This window comes from Hordeum vulgare, chromosome 1H (assembly GCF_904849725.1).
Source record: "Hordeum vulgare subsp. vulgare chromosome 1H, MorexV3_pseudomolecules_assembly, whole genome shotgun sequence".
NCBI classification, from domain to species: domain Eukaryota; kingdom Viridiplantae; phylum Streptophyta; class Magnoliopsida; order Poales; family Poaceae; genus Hordeum; species Hordeum vulgare.
Genome location: NC_058518.1, coordinates 392,240,248 through 392,256,522, shown reverse-complemented (window position 1 = coordinate 392,256,522; position 16,275 = coordinate 392,240,248). Strand labels below are relative to the sequence as shown.

The 16,275-nt window shown below is 44.0% G+C and overlaps 1 protein-coding gene and 1 pseudogene across 1 annotated transcript; one reads left to right on the top strand and one right to left on the bottom strand.

The window, feature by feature from the left end:
* Positions 1-3,128: 3,128 nt before the first annotated feature.
* Positions 3,129-7,852, bottom strand: LOC123399511 (annotated as a pseudogene).
* LOC123439896 (hydroxyproline O-arabinosyltransferase NOD3-like) lies at positions 7,682-14,360 on the top strand. Its single transcript, XM_045116520.1, has 8 exons — positions 7,682-8,511; positions 8,581-8,648; positions 8,730-8,931; positions 9,123-9,220; positions 9,304-9,373; positions 9,464-9,535; positions 9,685-9,798; positions 13,885-14,360. Exons 1-8 carry the CDS (start codon positions 8,104-8,106, stop codon positions 13,948-13,950), a joined length of 1,098 nt encoding a protein of 365 aa, XP_044972455.1. The 5' UTR covers positions 7,682-8,103; the 3' UTR covers positions 13,951-14,360.
* The last annotated feature ends 1,915 nt before the right edge of the window (positions 14,361-16,275 follow it).

Sequence of the window (16,275 nt, the reverse complement as noted above, 5' to 3'; positions counted from 1 at the left end):
CGGCCCTCGAAGCTGTGATGTAGCGCTTGGTGCTACAATGGAGCTTCGCCAACGGCTCCAAGTGCTCCGATGCAGCGCTCACCGACGCTTCCGGTGTTGAATCACAGTGCTCGAAGGCGGCTAGATGTAGTGTTCAATGCTGCTATGGAGCGCTTAGAACGGCAACGAGTGTGCAGCTCTCGTCGGAGATACATGTGCAGCACGTGGAGTCGGGGGACGACGCGTGTGCAGGACACGTGATGGTTGAAGACGTTGCATAGAGAAATTGGCAGGTTGAGGATGACCCGATGTGGTGCTTCGTTTAACGTTGTCCTCACACATCGAGTGGCTCAAAATAGAGTATACCTGCATGAATCAACGGCTAATCCGGTGGCTTATATTTGGCTGCTATCAAGAGGATGATTTGTAGCAGCTCCCATGTTTATTAGGCTAATGACATAACATTTTTTTCTTCCGTTGTAAACGTATTGACATGTTTGCTACTCCCTCCGTTTCTAAATATAAGTAGTTTTAGAAATTTCATTAGAGGACTACATACGGAGCAAAATGAGTGAATCTCACTCTAAAGTATATCTATATACATCCCTATGTAGTATCTTAATAAAATCTGTAAAAAGACTTATATTTAGTACTAGTAAAGATAAATCCGTAAGACACGTGTTTGTGAATTTTGTCCGTTTCATGGTTACTAGTAACAGTGCACGTGCAACGCACGTGTAATCGAATGAATTTCTTCATTCATCAGGTTGTATTAAGCTTGCACATGTAACACACGTTTTATTGTAATTTAATGAATAAACAATATTTGAATATATGAAGCTTACATTTTAAGTTTACATATGGTCTCTTGCACAAGCAAGGATTTAGCAAACATTTCACATACTCTACGAAATTTAAATCTTGACGAGATATGTACTGACTTTCCTAAAGCATATTGATATCAAATCCGTCACCAACATTCAAATTTCAACTTTCCTAAAGCATATTGATATCAAATCTGCCACCAGCATTCAAAAATCAAGAATCTTAATGAACATCCGTAATATTTCTTCCTTTCTTAGCCAATAAAATATGTATTGTAATTCATAGGCATCTACAAATCACATGTACAAGGTAGAATTAATCAGAATATATTTTCACAATATTATGACAACTATTGTTCGCCACTATTTAGCTGCTAAGACAATCGCCAATGTTGCCCGAAACACCACCTCCAGTCTCTTATATTTGACATTAATCTGCAGGCTGAATCATGTTTTCCTGCATCATTTAACGCATAGAATATATTTCTTGATTCCAGGCTACATGTTGTTTTTGATCAAAATCAATAATTTAGTGACAATTGTTCTTCGCAAAATCAACAGTTTGCTTGCTCCTTGTCTCAACACACAAAAATGAAATCAAATATATCTTAAGGTAAGTAAATATAGAAATTTCATCTAAAAATAAAACATAAAAGCTATGTCAACCACATGAGAGTTTTATTCTGATTCCCGCAACCTCATTTGAAATCTCAACAAATTAAAGTATAATGTGCCTATTCATTAATTACATTATAATTCAATTCCATTTATGCTATAAAGGAATAAATCAGATCTATCTAAATGTCATGAATATAGAATAACAAACTGCACACACATAAATATATTATTTACAACAATAATTCCAACTGAAAACAATCTTTAATAAAAAATAGCTCCATTCATATTTATTATTCAAGTCCAAACATGATCATTGGTCAACAATGATTTGTGTCTCGTTCTTCTCAGTGATGGTCATCATCTTGATGTCAGTACCAACGAACTCCGCATCGGCCACGTTGTTGATCTCTAGGAAATTTAAATCCCTCTTGAGTGGGTCGAGCCACCACCAAGCTTTGGCGAAGGCGCAAGCGGCGACGTCCGACTCGTCCCACATCTCGAGCCAGTAGCGCACGCCGCCCCTGCGTGATCTCAACCAAGTAGCGTCCGTTTTGACGCGACACACACTACAGAAGCCGGTGTAGCTCCTCGGGTGGCGGCCGAAACATGGTAGAGAGAAGCCGGGGGAGAAGGCAGGGATGTTGGGTCCGCGACGGATTCAGTGATGACGACAGTGGCGACGCGGATGAATATATAGGCGGGGAAGGTCAAACCTATGGTGGGTAAGGCACGGTGGGGGAGGGGGGGCATGTGGGTAGGGGGCAGTAGCTGAAGTTCCACTTGCACGTGGTTGCAGCCATTTTTGCGTTTCAGCACACAGCCAGGTGATGCAAATTTACATCACCTTCGTCTGTTTTTACATCAAGCCCTAAAACTGGACGACACAAATTTATATATACATCATGTGTTGGAGCTCCTTTTTTGGGCATGGTGATGCAAAAAAAACAGTTAATACATCAAGTGCCCTATTATACATCACCTTGTTTTTTTTGAAATCTATTATACATCACCTTGTTGGAGATGCTCTTAACAAATGAGAAAGTACAAACATGGCCCTGATGTTATTTACTACCGGTATATATTTTTGCGAAAGGGTGATTTTGTGGATGGATTGACGACAACACCAGTTTTAGATATAAGAAGTGAGAGCACTCCACATTATCAAGTTTGTAGGTGTGCGTGATGGCTTCAGATGAATTGATGTATGTTTTTATCAGAACTTTATGAAATGATTAATAAAAATGACTGCATGCATTAATTGATGCAGAGACCGGAGGTTTAACTTCCTTTTCAAAAAAATAAGAGTAAAGGCAACAAGCAAGGCAAAACCTTTTGTTTATAACTTCTTGCACGCCATTTAGGAGCAATTTTCTCCCCTAAAAAAGCAGTAATTCTCACCTGCGTAGTCAACGGCTTAAATGTTTGGCAACGACTGAAAGCTCCATTTGCTAGATCCAGCTTCCAAGCTGGGCCATTCAACCTATTATTGTTGTTGTTCCATTGTATACTGTAGTAACTGTATTGTTGGTCCGAACTGCTCGACCAACCACATATTAGTTAGAAATCACAGCGAGCAAGTTGTGGAATGACAAACCGACCAGGCACGCCAAGCAGAGAGACATCCTGTCAACCGCAAAAGGGTTGGGTTATAGAAGTATAGGAGAACGGGAGGCAAGTTATTACACAGGCGGAACTCAACTTGCGGTGTCAGGCGCGATTTGTACGCCTTCCAACTTGAAGAGCGAGCTCGGTGTCTATCTTGAGGGATATGTCGAGCGCCTTCATGGAATGCGTCAACGCTCCACTGCAACGGATCGACAAATTGTTCGAAAGGTACATTCAGAAGAGCGAAAATGAGAATTTTAAGGGGCTGTCAGTTAAGGGGATGATAAAGGTGTGTTCATGCCTTGAAATGTATGTAACTCCAGTCTCTCCGATTTTCTTCACCGTGTCGATCGTCACATTTCCAGATGCCTGCAGTTAAAAAAAGGAAGCATAGTAGCAGGCGACAACAAGCAATAGCAAAGATATAGTCACGTTGAAAAGATAGCCTTTAATAAAAAAAGGGGGAGGGAAACATGAACGGAATTTATCAACTGAACTTCATCTTTGAGCATTGATACATCTAGATCCCCATTGGGAAGAGGGACAACCATATTATCCAACATTATACGAGTTAATGAAGTTTTGTTCTCATCGGTATACTTCAATAAATCTCTAACTTCCTCGAGTGTCCTTGTCTCGACCTGATTCATAGAATAAAAAAAATGAAGATATGCCTTGATTTCTCTCTATTTTTATTATAAGATATGACGTTTTTTACAAAATAAATAGGAAGATAGGTATAGCAAACAGATCACTCTGAAACAGACAGGTGAACTGCTGGATTGTGAATACATGCACGGCAAATCACAGGGAAAACTTATTTTAGATGGTATATGCAACCACAATCATAATACCTCAACAGGAACTGCAAGGTTTTCCTTCACCAAGAACTGATCAACAGATGTCATTGCATTTGTAATACCCCGGCAACAGAAACATGATTATCTTTTATGATAACCATATCAAATAATCCAAGCCTGTGATTCTTCCCACCACCAATTAGTACCTGCATGTATATCAAGCATGAGCAAAACTGCATCAAAATGAAGGGCAAAGAACTAAAAGTGATGAAATGGCCACACAAAAAAGGTATGCTTACTGCCCACTTGTCAACCAGACGTAAACCTGGAGCAGTTTTTCTTGTTTCCAATATGCATGCTGGACGAGCAGCATCAGCCATGGCCTGAATGGAAATAGGAGCAAAGAAATTCTCATATGAGCAACATAGAAGCAAATTATGATAGAGAGGGGTACCATATGCTACAAAACAATAGCACCTATCACCTTTGTCATTGTAGCGATTCCACTCATTCTTTGCATGAAATTTAGCACAACCCTCTCAGCAACAATAATACTCTGGGCACACCCTTAATTAAAGAATGAAAATGGGGGAGAGAATATTAAGACTTGAAAAGGAGTTAACACAACATCACACTGTTAAGTGCTGCCAAATATGGTATTTTCAAGGCTTTTATCATATTTATTATTCAAGTCCAAACACATATAGGTAAAGTTTGATGATGGTCTTCATCTTCCTTTAGGGCTTCTCTGTCTGGTCTTCATATGTGCCGCCGGGTTGCAGTACCTTCTTTCATATACGTGCACTTCCTCGCTCAATGGTGTATTTCCTCGAGCAGCCCGCACGAGTGCCTCCTCCCTTGTTCTTGGAATCGTTGAACGCGCCAACAGGTTCTCCCCAGGAGAACAAGAGCTCTCACCCACAACCTCCTTAACATTGTTGGAATCACTTGGTCGCCTGTGTCAATGACCTCGGGGCGTAGCTGGTGGGAGGTCAAGGAAAAGTGTGTGATGTTGGTGGAGGCAGATGTAGAGGATAAGAATTCAACATACAATAAAAAATTGAACATACAAACTATCATGCCCTCCATATGTCTAAATTCAGATTAGGCATGTCTTACTACATCTCAGTACTTCACAAATAGTCCTCCTCAGCTTCGTCTACCAATTTATTTGCTTGTGTCCGCTGCTATTTTGTGAACAGAGTAAGCTATTTTCTTTCTTCTTTTATGCAAAATATAGCAGTAGTGGAAGTAGTACACTCCTTAGTAGCAACAAGAACTAGTTATATAGGGTATATATGTCTCCCTTGACCATCACAATTACATATAGGATCACATCAGCTCCAACTAACGATGTAGCAGCAGTAGTAAATACACAAAGAATGGAAATCCCGATCATAGCCAAAAATAATAAACCAATTTGTTCCATCCTTGTTTGCATGTTGAGTAAGCTCCCTATCTCTCTAGCGCATAAAAAAGAATGGAATTTGATCAAGAAATACCAGCAGTCTGCTGAATGTTGCGTAAGTACCAAATTTCTGTAGCCGATCTTGAGCATTGTTGTTTAGGACTTCGTCGCCGCCGTGTCCATGGAGCGGCGCCCCGTCTCAATGTCATGGTGATCCTTCAACCTGCATGGCCTTCTCCTCGTATCCTCCTCTGCTGTAAAATGTGAGCTTCAGGTCATCACGGGTGCAGAATGGGTCTTTCTTCTTCTTCTTCTTCTCATCGGTTTTCAAACTTGATCAGCAACCAATCTAGGGGCATGAGTTCTCGTTGATTAGCAGAATATTTCTATTGCAAAAACAACTCAGTTTTTACCGCACATTGATTCAGATAATACTTTTTGTGAGGGATTTAGAAGATACTTAGTATCAGAAGCCAAACAAAAAAATCAATTCAGTTGCTTTTACATTAAAATGGACTAATTCATTAAGAATAATCACCAATCAAGTTTATTAGCAGTTTGTTCAGAAAGTTGGGACTATGATTTAGAACCCAAAAAATCCATATATTGTCTAACAGAAACATCATAGAAAATTTGGATCTACGCCAGCAACACGATATGAGACATATCCGTTCCCCATGAGGAAGGGGATTACACGCAAACAAAAGGAAAATCAGGTCTGCATTAAAAAGTTCAAAAGAAAATCCTGTACGAGCAAATGGGTAAAGGGAAATATTGTTGTGTAGTGTGTACCTGAAGTCCTAGTTCTATATGAACTCATAGTCAATCTCCATGCTCCAAAGCTTCATGATTAGAATATATTTTCAGCACATATGATTATAATGCCTGTTATCATAGTATGCAGTGATATTCTCTTCCTGGTAGTTTGTGGTTAAATGCATTGCTTTTCTGAATTTGCAATGTGATGCAGGCATGTGCAGAACAACAGGCTAACCGGGACACTCGATGTGCTGCGTGATCTTCCCCTAAAAGACGTGTAATTGCTTTACCAATTTACACAGATACCTCCTTAGCTCATACTGTTGAATGATGATGGTCACACTACTCCTTGACGAGATAACGTGCAAAATCCTGCGTGTTGTTGAGAGAGAAAAAACATTTCCACGAAACAAAGGTCTGACTGCATTTCTCGCATGCCTATTCCTGAATCTTGATTCTGTGAATGTTTACAGGAATGTGGAGAACAATTAGTTCGCAGGATCAATCCCAGAGAAGATGCTCAACATCCCAAAATTTCTCTAAGAGCTCCATCCTCTCTTATCGAGATTCAAGAACCAAAAGAGCTTGGGTAACTACTGGCTGCCTAACAAATCAATATTCTTGCCTGAATTTTCTGCAGAAAAAACAACAACCATCTCACCATTCCGATCCCCGGTTCCTCTCCGACTCCAGCGACGTCGTCTCCTTCTCCAGCTGCGCATCCTCACATTACTGTAATTCCCGCAGTTAGTCCACAAGACACTACTCACGGTGGTGGTCTTGGGTGGCATGCCAACAAGGTGTCTCCGACCAAGGCTGCCGGATTCAGTATTCTTGCTGCCAGTTTATTGACCATTGCCGTCGTTGTAACTGTGTTCGCAACCTCGAGACGGCGGCAGGAGATGTCCACTCGGGAAGGGCACCTGAGGGCAGTTGTGAGGAGCGTGGCAATCTGGACAAGGAAGGCTCCAAAGCTAGGTGGAGCTGCCAACCCTGACAAACAACACATTAGAGGTACATGAAAAGCAGAGGTAAAATTGATACATTGCATTGAACAGTGGCGGTATGAACCTTGTGTTCGCGCGTCGATGGTGGTCCGTCGGAGGAGGAACGCGAAGGTGCGGTGGGCCGCTGCGGCCGGGCGAGGAGGAGACGTCGGTGGAGGCTGTCCGGAGGTGGGGGCGGACGAGCCGCAGGCTGCCGCAGCTCGGGCAGGCGGAGGCGCCCACCGGCCGTGAGAGGTGTAGGGGCGAGCGAGGCGAGCGGACGGCATGGGTGGGGCGCACGGGGTGCAGGGCGAGCGGGCGGCGCGGGCGGGCAGGGGCGCGGGGGCGGGGCGAGGGGGCGGCATGGACGGGGCGCACGGGGTACAGGGCGAGCGGGCGGCGCGGGCGGGCGGGGCGAGGGGGCGGCGCGGGCGGCGGGGCGAGGCGGGCGAGCAAAGCGACCGGGAGGAGGCGCTGAGAGCGGGGCGAGGTGGGCGAGCAGGGGGAAAGGGAGGAGGCGGGCGAGCGGGGGGATAACCGCGAGACGACGTGGGGGTGGACGATTAGCACTAACAAAAATTGTTTAGTTTCGTTAACAGCATATCTTGATCGTTGATGATGTAATTAGATGACTGAGATGGTGAGTTGGATCTGTCCTCTCTCGTGCTGATAATAGTAGAGATGCTTGTGCTCTTACCGTTACAGCGTTTACTACCGCAACGCCGTTCTCTCGTTTCTTCCTCCCCCTAAGCCTACACCACCACTCCTTTGTGCTTACCGGAGAGAGGTCAGCGCTCTTCGCGGCCGCCGCCGAAACCACCGGGCCGGAGGCGGCCGGCGAACAGTCACTCCCTCATTCCCTCCCTTCGTCATCGAAGTGAGTAGTCACCTCCTACTAGTCCCCGCGCTCTCTGCTGTGTCGCGGGTTGACCGCGATCTCAGATCCACCGAATCCAATTCACCGGCACGATCGAGCCGAATCGGGAGCCCCTAAACCCTCAATCGTCGTCGGCGCCGCCGAACCACCAGGCCTCTGACTCCCCCTTTACTGGGTGAGCTCCCCTTTTGCCGTGATCCCACGGGACCCCAGGCGCAACCCGCCCCCTTGTTGGATCGGAGCGTCGATGATGCTCACCGGGAGGAAGAATGCCGGCAAGGCCTCTCCGTACTTGCTCATCCTCATCTCGGTCGGCTGCTTCTTCGCGACCTACAACTTCCTGACAATGGTGGGCCACAGCCGAAACGGGGACGGGCCGCGCAAATTGCTCGGCGGCGGCGATCAGGGCGGTGCCGTCTCCTCCGGGTCTGGTTCGGACCCGTCGAAGAGGTTCCACGTCGCCCTTACGGCGACGGATGCGCTGTACAGCCAGTGGCAGTCGCGGATAATGTACTACTGGTACAAACAGATGAGAGGCAGGCCTGGCTCGGATATGGGCGGCTTCACGCGGATCCTTCACTCCGGAAAGCCGGATGGTTTGATGGATGAGATACCCACCCTAGTGGTTGACCCCCTCCCTGAAGGCGCTGATCGGGTGAGGGTTCCGTTTTGTTACCATTTCTGGAGTTGAAATGAACTTTTGCTAATATGATGTTTTGCTCAGGGTTACATTGTCCTCAATAGACCTTGGGCATTTGTCCAATGGTTGCGAAAGGCTAACATCAAGGAGGAGTAAGCATATTTCCTTTTGTTCTTTGTTTGTCTTCACTGGATTATTTAGGTTCGCTGGTTTCCTAATAAAACGATTTGCAGTTATATACTTATGGCTGAGCCAGATCATATCTTTGTGAAGCCTTTGCCAAATTTAGCTCATGGTGAAGAACCTGCCGCATTTCCCTTTTTCTACATCAAACCAACTGACAATGAGAAGATACTAAGGAAGTTCTTTCCAGAAGAAAAAGGCCCTGTCTCAAATATTGATCCTATTGGCAACTCGCCTGTGATTATCCAGAAGGTAGAGCTCTTCTCTTGTGAGAAGATTAGTGGAATATTGATCCTACTTCTGTTACCACGCCTGGTTCAGCTATACTAGATGCGAAGGTGGCATAATGTGCCAAAACTTTGTTCTTTTAGCAAGTACTATTTCAATACACTCACCTGTCATGACGATTTTATCCTATTTTGGATGTCCTCAAAATATCTAAGGCCCAGCTTGAGAAGATTGCTCCAAGCTGGATGAATGTTTCGCTACAAATGAAAGAGGATGCGGAGACAGATAAAGCTTTTGGATGGGTCTTGGAAATGTCAGTACAGTTCCATATACGTTTACCTATTGACTTAACATGTGTGAGACTTATTTGAAGCTTCTTTCTATTCATATTTATAGGTATGCATATGCTGTTGCAAGTGCATTGCATGGTGTGCACCACAGCCTCCGAAAAGATTTCATGATTCAGGTGCATAGTAATTCTTCCACTTGATAGATCATTCTGTAGTTTGTTGATGGCAGCTCATATCATCAAATATGTGATTAATTCTCGTCGCAGCCTCCATGGGACGCAAAATCAGACAACACTTTCATCATCCATTATACTTACGGGTGTGACTATTCATTAAAGGTGACTTCTGTTTAACCTTAAACATCTGTCATCATCTTGAAGATGCCTGCCATTGTTCTGTAAAATCTATTTCTTTATTACTGCAACAAAATTGCAACTTTATAAGCTTCTCATGATAGCTTGTTTGTGATTATCTTGTTCAAACGTAGGGTGAGCTGACTTATGGTAAGATTGGGGAATGGCGTTTTGATAAGAGATCTTATCTTCGCTCACCACCACCAAGAAATCTTTCATTACCCCCTCCAGGAGTTCCTGAAAGTGTGGTATGTGTATACCATTTTGCCTTCTTTTTCCCAGTAAACTAAATGCCATTTCCTTCTAAAACTGTTGACTTCACATTTCTGAAATTTCTGAATTGCCTTACGTCAAAGTGTAAAATCTTATCTTTCTGGCTTTCGCAATTAGTGTATCTTTGCTTAGCCTACTTCTTTATCTCCTGCAAATTGAACTTGTAGTGGGTAAGTTAGTTCTATGTTAATAGATATAGCAAAAACTACTGAATATGAAGGAATCTTATTGACTCTTCCTGCTGTGAATATTGATGTTTGGTTGTGTGATCTTGATCCTTGTGTATAACTGATTGTATATGTATTTAATGGGTGTAGGGCTGGTGATAGTGAGAGTCATGGCAAGGAGATTATTGTAGTGTACCTTTAGAAAGGGAGAAACCTTAGGGGAGGCCCCGATAGTAAAACTTTATAATAGGAATAATATATACAAGAGAGGATATGTACAAGGCTGGAAAGGGATAGAGGGGAGGGGGCTATACAGAAGAACACATAGACAGGCTTGGCACAGAATTAGCCTCTAGATGGTCCAGCCAAGACCTGAGAGAGGTGGCAAGCTCCTCCTTCAATCTGTAAGAAATAAGGCAGAATCTCTCTTGAAATTAAACAACCAAGAAGCCCTATTATGAGTAATGTTGTCAAACCTTTTGTTGTTTCTTTGCTTCCAAATATTCTATGCCGCAACTGTTCAGGGCTTCAGAGAAGAAAGGCTTGGTGATCTTGTACTTCACCCGGGAGACCATTTCTTCATGGATGGCAGGGAAGATCAAAGTGAATATCAAGAGTATGCCAACAGTTAGAGCTAAAGCTACAGTGCCATAAGAGGTACTCACATGTTTCCGGAGCATCAGATCGGCAGAGAGCACAACTGGAGCCTCCAGGGGGGTTGAACTGGCGACGTTGGGGCACCTGGATTTCTAGAGCCAAGAAGAAGAAGAAGAAGAAGAAGAAGAAGAAGAAGAAGAAGAAGAAGAAGAAGGAAGGACCTGAATGTGCTGAAAATAGGCTCTGTAGATTTTAGAAGGGGAGAATTTTGAGCCCAATGCAAACGACCAAGAATCAGCAATATCAGTGAAAGATGCAGGCTGGACAGAAATTGCCTGAACTCATGGAATTCATCAAAAGCCTGGCTGGACGGAGGGAAATGAAAAAGATCTAAAAGGGTTTTTGACAGCAAGCACGTCATGGACTGAGATAAGGTTATCAAGGGCAAAGGAATGAAGCCTGGGAAATCTTCTCCTTAAAAGGTGATCAGACCAGTTGTCACTCCAGAAGAGAGCAGTATCTCCCTTGCAATAGATTAAGAAGCCTGTTGTCTGTATTTGTGATCAATTTTGTACACGTCACGCACCAGAAGGATCCCATGGGCCTCGATGTATGAGGAGGGATATTGGTGTAGTAATTCCAGATGATTGACCCAGGGGATGTCGGCCTTGTTATATAATTTAAAGAGATGTTTCATCAACAGAGCTTCATTCTGAGCAGAGAGGTTCATAATACCAAGAAACCCATTGCATTTGGGGTGTTAAACACTAGACCAGGCTGCTGGAGCCTTAGGTCTATTGGGAGAATCCAAATTTACCGCAGACACAAATTCTTCTAGATCTCTCAACAATGTCTTTGGCACCATCATGAGAATTTTCATGTCTTTCAGTTCTCGTACTCGTAATTGGAAAGGGATGTCTTGGGTGTTGGAACCCTGGTGCCTCTCTCTCCCTCTCGCACTGCCTGTCACCTCGCTGCTCTACCGATAGCTAGAGAAGGAAGGAGGAAGAAGAAGAGAACACAGGGACACAGTGGTGGTTTTTTCTCCCCAGCGCACGAACGCTGCCGCCGCTGGTACGGCCTTTTCAACGAGCAACAGACTCGTTCACCACAGGGATTACAATGCACCCCACTCAGGTCTTATACCCAGGGCCGGCGTCGGGCACGACCCGCACGCCCCCCTCCATCGCGCACGATCTGGCCCGCCCGCTCTCGCCGCGGCCACCGCACGCACGTACATGCCCGGCTCGCGCGAGGCCCGCGTCAAGTCGTGCCCTTGAGACCCGGTCCAGCACGCTACCTAAACCCTAGTCTAATGCACGCACAGCACGCCGCACGGACTCGCCTGTGCTCAAGCGTACACCTGCCACGCACCCGCCGCGCCCCGCTCCCGCTCACACGTGCGCGCCCGGCACAGCCGGCGTGGCTTATGCCCTAACATTGGGTGCCCACGTAAAAGGTTGGAAGGGCACTTTGGCCACTAAGAGAGACATGAAGGACAGACAGGAAGCTAATCTTCTGTCGATAATCCCTGATTTTGTGTCTAATGATACCAAGAGAGTCCAAGGTAGGTGAAAGGATTGAACTCAATTTTGCAGCCAAACAGACTGGCTAAATTAGTCATTTTGTCCCCGAGCATGTTGACGGGGAGAATGCCGGATTTATTGAAGTTAATCTGATGGCGCTAGTGGATTGACCTTGACCAAAGCTCTCTAAAAGACCTTTGACGCAAAGGAGCTGACGAAGGCAAGCTTTCATAATGAGAAGAGTATCGTTGGTGTACTGAACAATTGGGTAATCATCACCAGCAGCAGGAATCGGGAGATGAAGAAGATTGAGTTGCAAAGCTAAAGAAGGCCAGCAGCTAACACAAAAGGGAGGCAGAAGAGCCAGAGTCAAGAAGAGAATTTATCCAACCGATTCAACGGTTGTCAAAGCCATAGTTGTGAAGCATGAAGTTGATCGTTCAGTGCTCCAAAGTGTCAAACGCTTTTCTCATAGTCAAGCTTAAGAACAACAATCTCCCTTTTAGACTTCTGACACTGGTGGAGAAATTCAAAGCTCCAAGTCAGGCAGTTTAGAATTGTAGAGCCTGTAATGAAGCCATATTTGTTACGATGGACCAGGGAGATGATAACATTTTTGAGGCGATTTGTGAGTGTTTCGGTGATGTTCTTAAGGCAGGATGCCCAGTCCGTTATTCAGAATGTCATCTCTTTAGATGGTTGCATGCATGCACGTCCCATAATTTGGTTGTCAATCTATTGAAGACTATCGACAAATAAGTTTATCCCATGTGCCTGGACACATCATCATCTCCAAAGATTCAGTCGGAATTCCATAATCATGTTAGCTTGTCACCCAATATACAAAGTTCTACTCCATGAGCCAGAACATGCACGTAGCCAACTTGCCAATGATGTATCGATATTAGTTTTTGCATCTTCTCAGCCACTCATTCCTAAAAAAATAACTTGATTAGCGGGGGCATTAGCACCTGTGGCATGTTTGGAATCTGGGAGAAACCTCTAGCCAACTGAGCTGCTCTCAGTTCTTAGCCACTCATCGGTTGGATTCTCCATTAGTGTCTTCCGATGAAGCATAAGTAAATACACTTATATTGTGCTATGAAAGGTCTGTGAATATCTGTCTCATGTTATTGTTTTCAAGACAAAGCTTTGCCATGTACTTACATCAACGTGAACCTTTTTTTTCGAGAAAACGCAAAAGACTTTGCGTTTCATTGTATTGAAAAGAGGGGAAGACAACCTCCTAGGAGGCTAGTACATAGGTGTTACAATACATCAACGTGAACCTGGCTAGATGCATTTTGCATCAGTTGTTGCAGTAGTGCCCTTGTGCAAATTTCCGCTGTAGGATGTGATTCCAGCAAAGATGTTATATGTGGCATGTGGTACCATTGATATCTCATGTGCACTACTATATAATATATGCAATTTTCGAATTGGACATGTCAATGTGTGTCATAAAACTTCTGAACATTTGCTTCTGGCTGCCCAAAGTGTGTTTGCTATTGCAATTGCTCGCAATTCTTCTGGATCTGCTGCTATTGTAAATGGCAAATTCGTTCCGCAATGGGCAAGAAGTTAATGCAAGACCAGCTTACAGAAATTTACGTTGGATGACTTTGTTCCTTGTCAGTTCTTTCTTCTTCTCTCAGTTTGACATGCGCTAGTACTTAGTACAGTTGAATAATTAAAATTAAAATTAGCTTTTGCTGATAAAATGTAAAATCACTTCCTATCGTTGTTTTCTGATCTGAGTTGCATTTTTCAGGCCACCCTTGTGAAGATGGTCAATGGGGCCACTGCAAACATTGTGGGGTGGGACGATGAAATATGAATGATGATTTTGCCGGAAAGGAGCTTAATTCATCTGATGCTGGAGTAGAACCAAAGAATCTCAGTGGTCAATAATACAAGAGCATTTAATTCATGTTCTCTTGAGCGGAGGATGGTGGCTAATTCCTACAAATTAACCTAGAATCAGTTGTTGACAAGAGAATACGTAGTCATTTGATCGAGCCAGTTGTCTCATTTTTTGCATTGTAAAGCAGAAACATAAGCTCCAGCTCTTTTCCCAGTCTCCTGGTCCATTCAGTTGTACCATAAAGCAGAAATGAAGGATCCTCGAGTACTCTCATACTTACCAGTTACAACGGAAAGTAGAGTATGTTAGAGCCTGCAACAAATTCTTGTGGCTGCAGAACATCCTGCTGAATGATCTGAATGATAAGCTGTTAACCGCAAAAATCCACCAACGTCATGTTTTCTTTTTCTTTTCTTTTCGAGGGACTTCAGAATTCAGATATCATATTGGTGTTTATGTTTACCTCACTTTCTAATCTAGAGGCATTGGGCCACTCGTAATCGATTTGGACAAACAGTTGCGTTATATTAGGGCCTATTTGATTCATAGGATTCTCCAAATATGGAGTAGAAAGAACACAATATTGTTTTGTCATGTCTATTCGAATCCAGCAGTAATTTTGTTTGTTGGATTGTATCACAGAAAAACGAAGGATTCTTTGCAAGAAGTCCAGGTAGATGCAAAATTTCCCACGAAGTGCAGTGTAAAGGGATTCTTTGCAAGAAGTCCACGTAGATGCAAAATTTCCCACGACGTGCAGTGTAAAAGAATTAGTTAGGAAAGATTGATATATGATTCTATTAAATTCATGCACAGCTAGTTTCTCCAAAAGTCCAAACCATGGAAGAGAGTCGAACATTATACTCCAATATCCTCCTCATGTCTATGCTTCTTTGAATTTTATGACGTGGACAATGTAAGTGGGCTAAGCCTTAATTATTTATTGCGTTTACAGAGTTTTGAATCATAACCTCTTGATTGCAAGTGTATGCACCTAACTAGTTCATTCATCAGTTCGAACTTGTAGAGCAACTGGTTGTACATGAATTCAATATGATATCACAACCAAAAGGTCTTTGAGTTCAAGACCCTGCCGACACAGTATTAAAAAAAGTTTTTACGACCTACATAAATCCCATGTCAAAGGACTAAATAAGGCTAGACGTGAGGGGAGGTGTTGAGATATATTGCCCGTCTATTGCCATTAGTTCAGACTTTTCGAGCAATATGGCACGCGAGGCCGCTGAATCGGAGAAGAGACCGTTGTAGTCAATGTCTAAGTCGGAGTAGAACCCACAACAATAGATAAAAAACAAAAAAAACATTGATCAAATAGTAGGCAAGAGAAAAATCCCTCGATCAATAGATCGAGAAAACGACTCTCTAGGGCAGTCGATCAACATGATCGACGGACGAACCCTAGCTACACGTTGGGTGGCCGATGGTGGAGATCATGAAGAGATCGACCTCCTCGGGGTGGTGTGGCACGAAAGCAGTGACGACGAGGGTTTATGATCATGATAAGGCTGATACCATATAAGAGGACTAGAGGAGGATATAATTGATGTAATGTGGCACATGTATTATTGAGTCTCGAGGACAAGTATATATAGAGTACAAGACTTGTAATGCAAGACACATCCTGAAGATAAGGTAGGAATCATATAGGAAAGATTAAAATCAATTTTAACTAATCCTAGCCTACCATAATCTACACTCTTAACACTCCTTGTAGTCGGTAGTGTTGCGATCAATAGGAGCGTCGCGAAGACCGAAGAGAATAGAAGACGATGGGCTAACAGATTCAACCCTACGAATCAAATGATTGGCATATAAATTTTTCATAAGGTTCCAATTGCCAATCCTCATATACCCCGTCACAAAATAAGTGTCGCAAATTTAGTACTAAGTTAGTACATATATAGTACTAAAGCAGCGCCACTTATTTTGGGACGGAGGGAGTAAATCATTACTCCTATAAAGGATGCTGAAGTACCCACTTCCTTGCGCAACAAAGCTTGCGGGTGCCCTTTGCGTCGTTTGATCCACACGGTCCTCACGCCCTTGACTGTCTCGCGCTTCTCACCAAGCCGGGGCCTCGGGGGTCTGTGACGCGTAGTCTCGTGGCGCGCATGGGGCCGCCCCGTGTGTTGCCTCTTGCGCTCGACCTGTGTGTGCTGTTTTGTTCGCTCGTGTGGGGCGTTTGATGTTTGGGCCACCGGGTAGAGGCATCTGCCATGCTTGAGCCTGGTCAGCCGTGCGTTCACGTGCCGGGTGGCTCGTACGTCTTCCTTGGAC